Source organism: Neolamprologus multifasciatus, chromosome 5 (genome assembly GCF_963576455.1).
Source record: "Neolamprologus multifasciatus chromosome 5, fNeoMul1.2, whole genome shotgun sequence".
NCBI classification, from domain to species: Eukaryota; Metazoa; Chordata; class Actinopteri; order Cichliformes; family Cichlidae; genus Neolamprologus; species Neolamprologus multifasciatus.
In genome coordinates, this window is record NC_140443.1 from 16653418 (window position 1) to 16669074 (window position 15657).

Genomic DNA, 15657 nt, shown 5'->3' on the forward strand with positions numbered 1-15657 from the left:
AGGGGGCAAATGCTTTTTCACAGCACTGCACCTGTAAAAAAAATAATACAAAAAAATAATACAAAAACGTAATCGAGTTTTTGGTAATTCTTTACTAAACGCAGTGCACATTTGTCACGACATTCTTAAGATTGCTACAACAAGTAAATTTGTGCATAGAGTTCCATACAGTGAAAGTGAACAGAGTGACAGAAGACAAACATTTTGTTTTAAAGGACAGAACAAAACAAAGATATAAAGGAATGACAGGAAACTTCCAGTTAAACACATGCAAAGCAATATTCATTCAAGGTTCCAGTCAACCAGGGTGACTGGGGCTCTGTTCTCGCAGACATTCATAGTTCCATACAAATGTCCATACATCAGTCACACTCACAGATTGTCAGTGAAATTCAGAGTTGCACCCATCAGGGGTGTAAGAGAAGACATGGCAGACTCTGAGCTTAGGTCAAGTGAAAATCCAAATACCTTACAGCAAGTATGTGTTTAACCCGAGAGTGAGAAGCATCATTATTATGGTGGGTTGTTGAGTGAAGGCAAAGGGGATTAAATGCATTATTTGAAATATTACTAATTTTGGTTTTCTGGAAAAATAACACAGCTGAGGTGCAGGATAATCCTACAGTAACCAAAAGCTAAAGACATTACTGTCACATCTGCCAGTCATTAATTCTCTCAACTCATTCTCTCAGGCACATCAGACTCTCCAGGTGTAAGGCACGTCTCATCTCTCGCATCATCTCACATGCACATTCGCGCTAGCGCTCTCTCTCTCTCGCTCTCATAGTCTCGCGCCCTGTCTCACACTCTCGTTCACCAAGAGGCGTTTGGAGTTGGATTCTCTGGGATCTTTGAATGCATCGATGGCCGGTCAACTTCTGGTGATCGTCCAGCCGAAAGGTGCACGCTAAAGCCCCTCTGAGCATAGGCATCTCAGCCGGGCGTTGAGCCAGCCAGAGCCTCCTGCATTTTAGTGCGAGCCAAAGCGTAGCGCTGCACGATCTGCTTGATATGTTCCTCCTCTTCACGCTGCAGAATCCGCAGGAAGTTCTTTAACTCAGGCATGGAGAAGGCATGCCACTGCAACCGAGCGAGAGAGAAGTTAAACTGGTATATCTGAAGGTGAACAATCCATACGTGTTGGATGTAGAGCTGTTCATGTTTTACTCACATTGACTTCGCCAGTTTCGTTCTCTTTCAGCACAAAACTGAGGACTTTCTCATTCGGTCCAGCGCACAGACGCAGACGGAGGGGACGCTCGGTATCAGACAGCTTACGGATATAAACTGGAGGAGAAAGAAACCATTAAGCGATCACCAAAAGAAATCACGATTTAATGTTAAAGCAGAATACCTTGGTCGTGACGCTCGCTGCGCTCAAATAGAGCAAACTTGGCGGGATTGTCCACAACGGTGAACTTCTTCAACAAAGCCTCGATGACCTCACGAGCTGAAGTTCGAGAACTTATGTGCAAATGCTTGGACGCGTCCTTCGGCAGGTAGAAAGAGGTGCGCCGCTTCACTCCGCTGGCCCGCCTCCCGCCTGTGTCGTTGCCTCCTTTCTTTGGGGTGGGAACAGACACGGGTCGGGCCAGCTTGAACTGCACCTTTATGAAGCCGGTGTAGGACCCATCCTTGTTCTGTTAAAGGGGAAAAAACTAATATTAAACTAAAAGATAAAAATGCTTTGGAGGGAAAAGCAGGGATTTGTTGTGAAGAATCACTGCTCACCATGTTCATGAACAGATTGCTGTTGATCTGAGCATTATACTCCTTCACTTTCTGCTGAATGTCCACCACTGTCAGCTCCTGCTTACTCAATTCAATCTGTTCATCCTGGAAGGAACAGAAGAGTTACAGTCTTTAACCACCAGGTGTCAGTGCTAACCTCAAAAGAAAAAAAAAAAGCATGGACAAGACAGAGACCAGGACAAAACACTGATTAGCAGAGGAAAGGCCCTTTATACGATTGTGTCTTACAGCATTACAGGGATTTTCCCGCTCAAAATGAGCCTCTGAGAGGGTGACTACACAAGACCATGTCCCCGTGACTACGTTTGTCCAAATATAGTGAGGAGTAAAAGTCTGTGGCCACTTACTCAAGAAAAATCTAAGACATTTTCTGCCTTTTTATTTTTTTCTGGACATTTGATAATTAAAACGCATCTTAAGCTCAAGTGAATTAAACCCCATTTAAAAACAACTGGTTTAAAAATCACAGTTCTGTTGGTTTCCCTTTGGTGGTTGGCCAAAATCTCTTTGGTCAATGTGGGAAAAAAAATTATATGCAGGAAAAACCCTGCATTAGTGTTGAAAAAGCCCAGTGTTCATTTTTAGGGTGTTTTAACAAGGGAGGGAAAAAAAGTTGTAATGTCAGTCAAATTTGATTTAAACAAGTCTTCCATGTTTTTTTCTTCAGCAATACTGCTGAAACACGAGAGTAAAAGCTGGTTTTAACTGATGTTCTGCATTTCTAACAGCGAACACCAGTTGCATCAGACTTTCAACTTCCGGACAACGCAGCAAAAGAGGCGAACACAGTGATGTCAGCTCTGTCCAATCCAGTTCAGCGGCTTTGATGCCTCCATGTAGGAGGGCTGATGGGAGCAGGGAGGGGGGAGGAAGAGGGAGGAAAAGGGAGGGGATTTGCAACTTGCAGCTGTTTGCAATGATGACTGTGGCCAACGGCTCTGCGCTGCATTCCTCAACTTGGTGTTCATGTAAAAATAGCCACCCCTCACAGGCTCTCACAAGCGGGAGAGACAATGCCCTCCTCTGTTTTGCAGGCACATCCTGTGAAGTCAGCTGCCTCAGCGACCGCAAACTCCCAGTCATGTTTCAGTTATGCACATTTGCCCCCCCAGCAGATGCAGGGCTGCCAGATTAAAAATCAGGCTTTTCTTGTGTGTTCCAATTTACACTATAATTATTCATGGTAGGGGTTTTCTCAGGAGCAGTAGCCAATATTGTAGATGCAGGACCGCCAGTAAATGTGAGATTAAAAAGGCTACCTTTTGCTTAATTATCTGCTGAACCACACACTGTCTAAGAAAGATTGTTAATTAGACATCCAGCATGTAAAGATCCATAGCTGCAAATGCCTAGGGAGATCCATGGGCCGTAGAGTTAATATGCTGCCGTTAAACAAATCAATAAAGTCAATATGTGGTGGGAAAAAATTATGCACAACTGTGCCTCTGCCTGCTGGCAAAGGGAGAGTCATGTAAACATTGTGTAGGGTGTGCGAACAGCTTTTTTTTTTTTTCAGAGACAGAATGGCTTATGGCAAATATTTCTACAGTAAACTGCACCCACATCTCACAGGAAAGAAACCCGATACCCATGTGGGTGTGCGTATGACTAAAAGATAAGAAAATGAAGAAATCCAAAACACTCCATGACTCACGTGTGACTGAGAAATTAATGTGAACAACCTGAGACAAGTCAATGAATGGTGGGTGTTTGGCTGGAAACTTGAGTGCGTCACAGGTTCATCTGTGGGTCTGTGCTTGTTACAACAAGACACATATATACCGTGTGTGTGTAATCTAGACGTAACGAGTGCTCATTTGCATTTTAAAAAGTTCACACAAGTCTTTAACCTGTTTACTTATAACTAGAGGAACTCCACCCTTGAGCCTTGCAGGCTTGCCAACCATCTAGTCTGCTGGGGTTCCTTTGAGCAAAACAACTCATTCCCAGCAGCATCTACAAAGTAGGACGCCCAGCAACTCATCCCAGAAGTAAAAGAATACAAACACAACTCAATCATAGACCCAACACTGACAGCTAATAAGCAGAAATGGGGAAATAACGCGAGAATACAGTCTTGCTGCGAAACAGCCACAGTTTCACTTCCCCTTTATTTTAAAGCCAAAGATTTTTTATGAAACCTATGTGTTTTTAAACGTGTAAAATTTCTCACCTGCTTAACTGCGGGACTGACAGTATCTTTTCGGATTTTGGGGAAGAAAGATGTCCGGGCGGTGAAGTACTGCTCGAACTCGGAGTCAGAGTCCGAGTCGCTGCAGTAGCCGCTGCTGGTGGAGCTGCCCCAGGTCATCTCAAAGGAGGGAGTTTTATCCGAGCTGCTAGCCGCGGTGGTCATGCTGACTACCGGCATATATCCAATAAGAGAGTCGGGAATCTTTAACTTTACTAAGCTGTTACCCCGAATCGCTCTCGATTGAGCTTAATTGGAATTCACTGACTGAACTATGCCTTAAAAAAGTCCTAACCTGCAACAGTCGCTAGCTTTTAACGATAATGTTAAATAATCTCGCGCAGGACAAAATACCGCTAAAAAATGTCGACGACTATCAGCAAGATCTCACGAATCTTCTCCTCAAACTACCAGCCACGTTTCCGCCGTACAAACTCTGTGTGAAACAGGATGTGTGCAGGTCCCCGCCCTAGATGCCCCGCTTCCTTCCCCCCGAAGAGGCCCCACCCAGGTCCGCTGAGTTTGGAAATACACAAACCGCTTCAGCCGGCAGTGATTGGACAGCACGGGAAATACCAAAGCCCTCTCCTCTCCTCAAAGCCCTGTTTCACCCGTCTTTCTGCCCTTTTTTCCCAGGGTGGGGGTGCTGCTGTTGGACCTTCTGTGTCTCCACGGACCGCTGACCCAGTCATGTGATGCTGGGGCTCGCTGCTAGCGTTTTTTTTTTTTAAACTTTTGCACTAAATACAAATATTATAACTGTATTTACCATGCCAACCTAACGTATCTAACAGTAATGTAGCTTTATTATGTTTTTATGTCTCGTCAGTGTTGATCAATAGAAAATTTAAATGGTGCTGTATTGATTATTTTACTTTCTTACTTAGAAAAATGGGCTCCACAAGATGTAGATAAAAAATATCCCATAACACTGGGGCCTGCAACTCCCATAATGCAATTCATTATGCTACAGCCCTACAGCAAACTGATATACTTATTCCCAATGAGAAAAGTAAAGACCACCTCTGGTAGATTTTGTTTATATAAATACAAAACAAATATGGGGCTGATTACAAGTTTGTATACAGCAAAATGTGTTTACATTTATGCACGATTAAGGGACCATGTCAGCTGCACAAGGTCTAAAATAACAGGTGTACTAGTACACTTATTAGACATATACCCATTAAATGTAAAATTAAATGGTGGTTCTTGTGAAAAATACTCTCATCATGGCTTTGAATGTCACAGACTTTTAATGACTTCTTTGAACTGTCCTTTTTTCCCCAGGGTGGGGATGCACCTTTAGTTACTTTAAAAAAACAAGAATTGGGAGAACGGGTTTGAATTATTCTGGATTTTCTCAAATCCACACAGTGTAAGAAGTATGCATACAGTCATTTAATTTTGAATTAAGTTAAATTGACAAGGCCAAGGCTTGATGTCTTCTTATTAGTGGCCATAGTTGGCTACAACTAATCGTTTCTTTTTGCCAACATGAAAAAGATTTGCTTGACACAAAATAATAAAGAAGTCTGGGAAGGCAAATTGTAGATTTCCATAAGTTGTGAAGGTTTCATGAAAGCATTTCTTAACGACTTGTACTGTAATTAGTGTCACCACTTTACCAAGATTGGGAAGAAGAACCAAACTTTCACCCTCAGATGAGAGGAAATATGGTTTGGATGTTCATAAACAACCCAGGAAGCATGAAGCCTGCCCTGGAAACTGCTTGAACACCAAGAAGATGCTTACCAATAAAGAAGCCCCTGCTCCAAAACTAATACCTTCAAGCTCGACTGAAATTTGCAGCTGCCCACACTGACAAGCCAAATGCATTCTGGAGAAAAGTCATATGGTCAGATGAGAAAAAGATTGAAATGTTGCCCTCAATAAGACTTATGTTTGAAGGAGTAAACAAAAACTGTCAAGCACGGTGGCAGTAGCATCATGTTCTGTGGCTGTTTTGCTGCAAGTGGTACTGGTGTATTGCACAAAGTGGATAGAATAATGGAGAAGGAGGACTACCTAAATTAAATCAACAGCTGTACCGTTGAAACTTGTGCAGAATTAGTTGTTCTAGCAGGACAATAATCCCAAAGCTACATCACAGCTTGTTTTTCAATGGAAAAAGCAAGCTAGCATTAAGCTTCTGGAATGGCCTTTTTAAAGCTCCGACCTCAACCCCTTTGAAAATTTGCTTGAAAACACGTCTGTGCCAGGAAACCAACCAATTAAATGAAGTCGACCGAGAAGAGTGGTCAGAAAGAATCATGCCAGAAGCTTGTTTATGGAAACCAAAAGCTTTGGATTAAGGTGCTAAGGAACATTTAATGAAATACTGGCTTAGTTGTATATGTACTTCTGAGCCCATGTGGATTAGAGAAAATCCAAAATTCAAACTTCTGCACCCAATTCTTGTGTTTTTTAAAGGAATTAAAGATGTATGCTGTCCAATTGCTCCACCCTGGAAAAAAGAATTGTTCAAAGAAATCATTAAAAGACCAAAACTACCATCACATTCATGCCCACGATGAGTCTGTAACCTTCTGACCACAACTGTAAGTGCACAAATGCTAAATATGGGTCATTTAGGCCTGTTTGTAGGTGGTTGCTAGGAAACACATCATAACATCTGATATAGATAAAAGCTTACAGGGCTTGAGACATACCTGTGTTTCAACTTGGTAGCTCAATTTGACGATTTGTTGTATTATACCAAGATATGAGTTGGTGACTTCTAAAGAATTATTTCAGCTTTTGGGGTGTAATTATGACAAGAAGGCTAGAAGTATAGCAGTTAGCTAAAAGAGATGTGCCTGAACACAAAGGAAATGTAAGAAGTCACCATAAGAATATTTCCTGTTTCTACTACCCATCCCCCACTAAAAGCATAAATAGACTCTGTCATGAGTATCCACTTCCTGCAAATCCATCTCATTTCGAACACAGACTTTCTGTCTCGTCCGTCAGTAGTTTGTCTAAACTCAAGTCGAGATAAGCCAAAGTAATTACCCCAAACCTCCCTTAACATAAAACTATAGAGTTGTTCAAGCTATGAAACAATCCACATGATGAGCACATTAAACGTCACATGAAAAAGCATGATCCTTAAATCACTTCATCCACCTTCTTAACCACTCGTCCAACTTAGGGTCACGGGGGTGCTGGAGCCTACCCAGCTGACACGGAGTGGAAGGCAGTTCCTGTTTTAATAATGATACTACTGTTTCACAGTCACAGTTTCACCAAAATGCGTTTCACGATTCATCGGTTACTTATTCTGGGTATTTTCTTCCCCTCCCCTGATTTTAATTAATATAGATATAATATGTTTTATTTTTTTGATGGCTGTTCAGAAAATACAAGCAATCTAAATATATTACAGTGAGCACTGAAATGTTGCAATGACATTTTCTCTCAAAAACGCATATCAGTCTGAAAAAATAAAACCCCTAAAATAATGAAAAAGTATAGCTGTTGATACAGACAGAGAACGTATGTGCCATATTGTAGCGAATCAGGACCAAATGCAATTTATTTATTTATTTATTTTTTTTGGGGGGGGGGGGGGGGTGTTTAATCTTATTGTAAAATCTTGGGTTTCTGTAAAGCTGTAAAGCTAGACTAAAAGCAAAATCAGCTTTTAGTGTCAAAACAGTTTCTGGTCTCACATTAAGTAATTAGGGAAAAATGCAGCTCTGTGTTGGATTACTAATTAAAAGAGAAAAAAAAAACTGCTCCAGCTGCAGCCCAGATTTTCAGTTCTTGTGTGCAGCAATGGAAAAACCTCGCAAACCAGCAGGGGAGGTGTTACTGTGAAATGACTAAAGATGAAAAGACTTATGTAAACGTTTGTATATTCTGTGGCTAAATCTAGCTACCAAATAACTAAAATCAGACATGTTGACAAAATTGCTACAAAAATAACCGTCATTTAAACTGCAGCACACGAGTTGTTTAGTTTGTTTTGGGGGGTTTTGTCCAGTTTCTGACAAAGTCTTATGAAAGTCTTGCCTCTGTTCTCCTAAAACATCCATCGTTTTCACAGACAATATGTTATGTTATAAGGTATTAACATGTTATATGGAAATAACACTGAGAAGAACCTCAATTCAAGAGCAAGCAGCACAGTCATTCAGGTATTTCTGAACATCTCTTTTCATCTTTGTGCATTTAGAGATCAATAAGGAGAGGGTAAATATGATCAGATATGTATTAAAAGGAAATACACTGAAACCTGCTAATGTGAACTAATGAGTTTTCCGGTGCTAAACCCAGAAAACCTCCATACTGCTCTCAGATTGAGCTGACCAGGACTGATTCAAAAACAAAAATATTTGTGGTGCATCTGAAGTTAGTGGTGGCACACTGGTGTACAGACATCTCAAGCAGTCAATATGACTACAATAAACATACATTTATGTACTGGTTGTGCATGGCTATTAGAGGTGGGAATCACCATACATCCCACGATACGATATTATCACAATACTTAACGCACGATACAATATTATTGCAATTTTTTAAAAATATTTTGCGATATTAAGATTCTGTACATAAAGGTAAACTTTATCAATATTAATTTTATCTAATATCAAAGTCTCACACTCAGTCTTTCTCTCATTTCAGTTTTATTGTTGACAAACTGAACGGTTTGTATTACAGTCTTGTCCAACTTAACTGAACGCAACCATCTGGTACAATTATAGCTATTCTGAACTATGCAATTTATGAAAACTATGCAGCCCATTCAGCAACTGAAGAATTTGAAAGTAAATTAAAACAAAATATAATTTTACATTAAATAAAAAAGTTTTAAACTTAATTAAAATAAAACATGTCTTAAATTAAAATAAGTAAACTGTCATGTTTATTGCTGCCAAAAAACACATTTGGACAGTGAAGGAATGTCAGGATTCTTGCTCAGAAAAAGGATCAACATGCTCTGAAGTCAGAGCATGTTCCAGTCCACAAAAAACTTTTTTTGTAACAAAATATCGATTTCTGCTGTCCCTGTATCGATACATTATTAGCAAACAAAATATCACGATACTACACAATATCGATTTTCCCCCCACCCCTAATGGCTATAGCACAGGTATGACTCGGTGTCATCTTTATTATTCAAATATTAATTAACTAACAGTTCAAAATATTAACCTGAGCAGCCCACTCTTACTGAGCTAAGAGTGAAACATTTGAATGATAGTTTGCAGAGGGAAGTATTGCAAAAATGTCTGTAGATATCTGTGATTTGTTTTTGGTTTTTAATGCTCTGAATTTGACTGACTGCAGCTAGTCATTTTGCTATTATACAAGGACTGCAAGTGTGCACACAAAAGCTCAAATACCAACATGTTTTTTTTAGCCATGCCTTGGTGTCGGCTTGCTCAAGTTTATGTTTGTATTTATATTCTTTTGATAAGTAACAGGCGCTTAATAAAGTGAATAATAACAGCTAACATGATAAAAAGATATATGCTCTGCTGGATATCTACTGTACTAAGTTCCCACTTAATGGATTATACTACCATGGTACAAAAAAAGATTGTGATGGGGTTTCTTCTTCTATTGAGTACAGCAGCCTAACTGGCCTTGAAAAATCCCATTAAAAACAGAATAAAAGATTTTCTCTGAACCCGTTAACTAATCCCTGGTACTTCATACTTATATGATAGGAAAATCTAAAAATAGTTTAGCTGCTTGTTCTGGGCTTACAGTTTATGTAAGAAGGAAAGTTTTCAGAGATTTCAAAAGTTAGGTACATTCTTATTGCTGGTATAGAAATTAATAGGATAAAAAGCAGCCAGGTGTTGCTAATCAAATGAATTTAATAACTGATCATCAGCAAGAGTGAGCACCTCTATAAAAGCAGATGTTTTGGTAGTTTGCTGGTCTGAAGCATTCAGGTGTGTGTTAACATAATCCTACAATCTCTCCAGCAAATTCAACCCAGAGACAGAGCAATGCTCAGCAAAATAAAAAGTGTTCCAACCTCAGACTCTACAGGCCTCAGTTAGCATGTCAAATGCTAAAATTCATGACAGTACAATTTGAAAAAGTTCTTTGGACAGATGAGATCAATGTGGAAATGTTTGGCCACAATGCATGCCTGGCGAAAATAGAACAACGCATATCAGCAGAAACACCTCATACCAGCTGTCAAGCATGGTTGTGGAGGGGTAATGATTTGTGCTTGTACAGCAGCCACAATACCTGGGCAGTCACTGAGTCAACCATGCACACCTAAATAATCTAGAGTCAAATGTGAGGCCATCCATCATCCGTATCACAACAGCAGACTCAAGATGCTCCAGTGGCCCAATCAAACGCTTGACTTCAACCTACTGAAATGCTGTGGTCTGATCTTCAGAAAACTGTGCATAAACTAACAAACCTCAACAGAGAGAAACATCGCTGAAGAGTGGGCCAAAATTCTCCCACATGTGTATGTGAGAGACTGATAAAGTCATACAGAAAATAATTGCACAAGTTATTTCTGCTGAAGGTGGTTCCACAAGCTACTGAATCATGGGCTGTACTTTTTTTTCACAGGAATCCATAAAGTACTATTCAATTCAATTTTATTTTATTTATGTAGCACTAAATCACAACAACAGTTGCCTCGAGGCCTTTATTGTGTAAGGTAAAGACAAGAAAATCAAACGACCCCCCTTATGAGCAAGAACATGGTGACAGTGGGAAGGAAAAACACCAGTTTCGTATTTAAAAAAAACTTCAGACAGAACTACTATTACTACTACTGCTATAAAAGCTTTCTTTTTCTGAACTAAGACATAAAACTAATGCTGTAGATTGGACAATACCTGCCCAATGCTATGCCTAATAGACGATGATTCTTATGAAAATTTGTTGCTGTAGTGTGTTCTGTTTTTTTTTTTTCTTGAATGTTTCATATTCGTACAGAGGTTTTACAACAGGCTTAAGTACTTTAAAAACTGACATTTCACTTTTGTGACTGACTAAACTAAGCCACATTTTACAAAAAGTGTTCAAGGTAACATTTTCTGTTCCTCTGCCTACAAGCTTCCCCTTTGAAAAACTTTACTTCAGCTGAGCAATGTTATATTTGAAATGTTTGTCCTGTCTGGAGTTTTAATGCTAACAGTAAATACAACTAAATCTGAAAGAGTGGTGCAACTTTCAGTTGATCGTGTGCAGTTAGTAAATGGGTGTGAACTGGGTGCATTTATTGTTATTGTTCCTAATTTCTTTCCTATCTAGTACAGTAACATGCAATCCAAACAGGCAGTGCATTGCGTAACATGCAGAGTGCAGAGGTCTTAAGAAATGATGTATGTTATGCGGTGTAAAGTTTGTGACATTGACGCTAGCATAAAAAAGCAAGTGAAACCAACTAGCAACACAGCTGATTAAGAACAAAGGTGGTAGTAAAGTAATAAAGGGCGCCGTGTCAGCTGTCAGCTTCCTAATGCAAAGCTCCTTACCACATTTGTGTCCGTTTCTATGGTGTGCTCCACGACACATGTGGGGTCAGCCAAGGAGCCTCGTTCCCAGCTGCAGTCCAGTTGAATCAGGGCACGGCATCGGTAGTGACATGTGAATTTACAATCTGTAAATTAAGAAAGTCATAGAGTTTAGACTCATGTTGCCATACATGAGAATGTGCAAAATGAAAGTCATAATGTTGTGTAAGTGTGATTGCCTCTCCTCTGCTGGAGGGCAAAGGTTACTACAGTTTTTACCTGCAGTTATTCACTGTTTTTAGTAAAACAACAATGTTGTTTTGATTCCCTGCCTCCTCTGGTCTGCATGTTGGAATATCCCTAGGTAAGATACTGAACCCTAAATTGCCCGGCTGCATTCACTGGAGTGTGAATCTTAGATTAAAAGTGCTTATGCATACAAATGAGTGTATGGGTGAATGCAGCAGTGCTTCAATAGTGTAGAAAAGCATTATGTAAGTACCAGACCATATAGTCACGTATATAAAATAAATTGCAAATATTTGAAGAAATATAAATAGCAATTCCAATCAGCTGAATGCAGCTGTGAAAACATATATCCTGTTCAGGTTACAGTAAGGGACCCCTATTTCCCCACACTAAATGTTTTGTACAAACCACTGCTCTTTATTTAGGTGGGTTTCAGTTAATGAAACTTTTGCAAATGCACATATGAGTGTAGCTGAACCTCAGCCTAGACAATGATCAAACCCCTAAGTGTATGCTGGTTAGATACTGGGTAGATGTGAATAATTATAAAAATTGTACAGGCAACAATTCTCTTTATTTTTTCCAGAATGTTAACATAGAGAGCCTTTATGTTTATTTAGTATGAAGCCTTGTTTAAGTCATCAGGCTGGAATGACTGTAATCTGGGCTTGCAGGTACGCTGGTGGTTGCCTCTTCCTCTGTGTTAGTAAATTTCCTCTTTCTGTCAGTACGCTCATTTCATGCAAATGCACCAAAGCATTGACACATGCACACACCCAGATGCACAAAGAACATATGTAAGCCAACTCACTGACACACCGCAGGCTCTGCTTGTAAAGGCCCCAGATAAAGTCTCCACACAGGTCGCACCACGTGGGCTGAGCGTGGCTACAGGGTTGGAAGTCGTGGCCCTCTCCTTTCTCCTCTGTGAGCTGTGGGTCCTGGCTGCTGCTCAGGACTCTGATAATGCCTACACGACTCAGCAGGTCTGGGACCCTTCCCGGGCTGATCCTCAGGGCGTTGGTTCTCTCTAGGCGCGGAGGTGAGCACGGAGCGCGCGTCCCCGTCAGCTCTATCTGCTCTTTGGTCGACCTGAGGTCACGGAGCTCGATGAACTCCTCCCAAGACATTGTGTCACTCAGGGCCGGGTTTCCTCCATTTTTATCACTAACTGACAAAAAACACAGACTCTGTATAATCAGAGTGCAACCTGAAATCATGAAGTTAGTGTTAATTCAGCTTAATGTACTAAGGTACCAAATATGAATGTACTTAGTAGTACTCTTAGTAGGACAGTTAGGTTAAACACATAAAGAGCATAATAATGTTATATATTGTCAAGGTGCATTCTGACTGTTTGGCACATTACACCATTAATAGTGCATTATAACTTAAAAACGGACAGTTTTTTATGCAAATCTCAAGTCTGCAAATTCAGACGAATAAAAGTTTACAAGCAGTGAAATATAAACATAAAGCAGCATAAATAAAAGAGTATACAGTGGGAGAAACAATTAATTGACTGATTATTTGATTGATTAACTGATGAATTTGTAAGTTTGCTCGCTTGAAAAGAAATGAACAGTATCAAATTTTTATGGTAGTTTCATGTTGAAGGAGAGAGACAGAACACCAATCACAAATCCAGACAAAAATCCCACATTGTATCAAGTCATGAAACTCATTGAGTAAGGTAAATATGTAATCTTCTACAACACACTCTGACTTCCATGGATTGGCTGTGTGTCCACGTGACAATTAATCGCTCAACCAATCAGTTAAACATACTCCTAATCTCATTACATGTATAAAGTTCACTTGTCTCCAGATAATCAGTTTCTTCTTTTATTCGAAACTCACTATCACCATAGGCAAGACCAAAGAGCTGTCCAAGGCTCTTTGGTTTGGAAAGGGCTAAAAGAACATCAGCAACAAGCAAGAAGCTTGACAAGAAGGTGACAACTTTTGGTACAATTATTCAGTAATGGAAGAAATATAAAATATCCATTGTGCACTTTCGGTCTGGAGTGCCATGCAAGATCTTACCTCATGTGAGGATGATCATGAGAAAGGTGCTCGATCAGCCCAAAACTACATGGGAGGAGCTTGTTAATAATCTGATGGCAGTTGGGACCAAAGTTGCTGCGAACACCATCAGCAACACTCTACACTGTAATGGACTGAAATCTTGCAGCACCCACAAAGTCCCCCTGCTCAAGAAGGCACATGTACATTTGAAGTTTGCCCAAGAACACCCAAGTGATTCACAGAGGGTTTGGGAGAAAGTGCTACGGTCAGATGAAACCTTAATGGAGCTCTTTGGCATCAAGTCGACCTGCTGTGTCTGGAGGAAGAGAAAGCATGGAGGTGGAAACATTATGCTTTGGGGTACAGGACGATTTCACTGTACTGAGGGGGCAAACAGCAGCCAGGAAACCTAAAGGATTTGGAGAGTTTCTGTAAAGAGGAGTGGGCCAAAATACCTTCTGAGATATGTGTGTGTGGGAAGAAAACCTGGTGACCAAGTACAAGACATGTCTTACACACTTACTGTGTTTGCCAACAGGGGTTTCTTCAACAAGTACTAAATGATGTGTTATTTGGGGATCAAATACTTATTTCACTGAATAACATGCAAATCACTTTTTTGGGGTTTATTTTGGGGGGAATTTTGGTTGACCTTCTGTCTTTCTCCATTAAAATGAAGCTACGGTGAAAAGACTTGACTAGACTAGACTTTTCATTTCTTCGTAAGGGAGCAAACTTACAAATTCAGCAGGGGATCAAATAATTATTTCTCCTACTGTATGTGGCATTGTTCTTTCCTACTACCTTTCAGTATGGAAAAAAAACATATCTGTAACTGTAATCAAACTACTTTTTATTAGCTCTGTCACTTTGTGGTTGTTTCAGTACTGTGGTCTGTTGACGGTCAGCCACATCTCCTGACGCATTCAGGGAGGATGCGCGTCCACAAAATAATTCACACTCACGTAACTTCCAATCATTTTTCAAGTGGTTTAATTTGGTGTTTATTTTAAAATCCTGGGGGACCACCCTCCTTGCTTGTTTGTTTAAAAAGAAAATCATGGAAACGCCCCTGAGTACAAATACCTTAAAACTTTAATAAAATACAACCAAGATTTGTAGACTTACACTAAGTAGTACTATTGCTTTCTACTTTAGTAATTTCCCCCCTCAAACCACTGTCCTGTAGAATTAAGCCTAACAATAATACAAAAAGCTAAAGAATGACATGTGCCGTCAAATGTAGTTTTTCACGAGTAGAAATACATCAGCTCCGTGTCCATGAAAAAAAAACACGCTGGGAGATCATTCAAAACCGAATTCCCAACACAGCTGCATATTAAACTAGTCACTCATAAACAGCGAAGTGACACAAAATCCAGTGATTTTAAGTCTAACTCACCAAAACACGGGAGAAAACAGCCCCGTGGCTACCGCTTTGTCTCAAAAGTTCTTCCATCCGAGGTCGAAAAGAAAAAAAAAACTTTCCGCTGAAATTTCTTAAGGTTTCCAAATAACAGAGGTGTGCAGTCTCGGCTACATCTCTGGAAATAATCTCTCATCACCGGCCGCTTACAGCGAACGAAACCCCGGGCCCTCCTTTTCACGGCAGAGCCGGAGCACGTCTTTCAAGATGTTACCCATCTGTTCAAGTCGGACTGCGGCGCAGGAGGAAGCGGCCTATCATAAAAAAGAGAGAGTGAGATGAGACTGAGCTGCACCGACATCCGGAATGTTTTCAAACAGGGGGTGCTTCTGAGTCCCGAGCACAGCTGAGTGGGCGTGCAAAGTCCCCCTCCCGGCTCCTAAAGCCACTATCTGAACGCATCACAGACCTGAGCTTCAAACTGGGTGGCTCTACCTAAAAGCAATAGGAAAATGGGTTATTGTGGTATTTTGCTTTGTACCTTCTCTGCATTGCATACAAAGGTCAAAACGGTGCTGTTGGTGAAAGAGAAGATGCAGCGCTTCCCTGGCACTTTGATG

At 40.4% G+C, this 15657-nt stretch overlaps 1 protein-coding gene across 4 annotated transcripts; it reads right to left on the minus strand.

Moving 5' to 3' along the window:
* Window positions 1-72: 72 nt before the first annotated feature.
* LOC146518322 (ras association domain-containing protein 1-like) lies at window positions 73-15562 on the minus strand. Of its 4 annotated transcripts, none has more exons than XM_085160141.1 (7): window positions 15074-15562; window positions 12455-12810; window positions 11416-11540; window positions 1732-1836; window positions 1355-1640; window positions 1172-1287; window positions 73-1080 (listed from the first exon to the last, which is right to left on the minus strand). In XM_085160141.1, exons 2-7 carry the CDS (start codon window positions 12771-12773, stop codon window positions 934-936), a joined length of 1098 nt encoding a protein of 365 aa, XP_085016267.1. In that variant the 5' UTR covers window positions 12774-12810; window positions 15074-15562; the 3' UTR covers window positions 73-933. The 4 variants fall into 4 exon arrangements, with proteins under 4 accessions (XP_085016267.1, XP_085016265.1, XP_085016266.1 ...); XM_085160139.1 differs by having other exon boundaries at window positions 12455-12814; XM_085160140.1 differs by having other exon boundaries at window positions 12455-12853.
* Window positions 15563-15657: the final 95 nt, after the last annotated feature.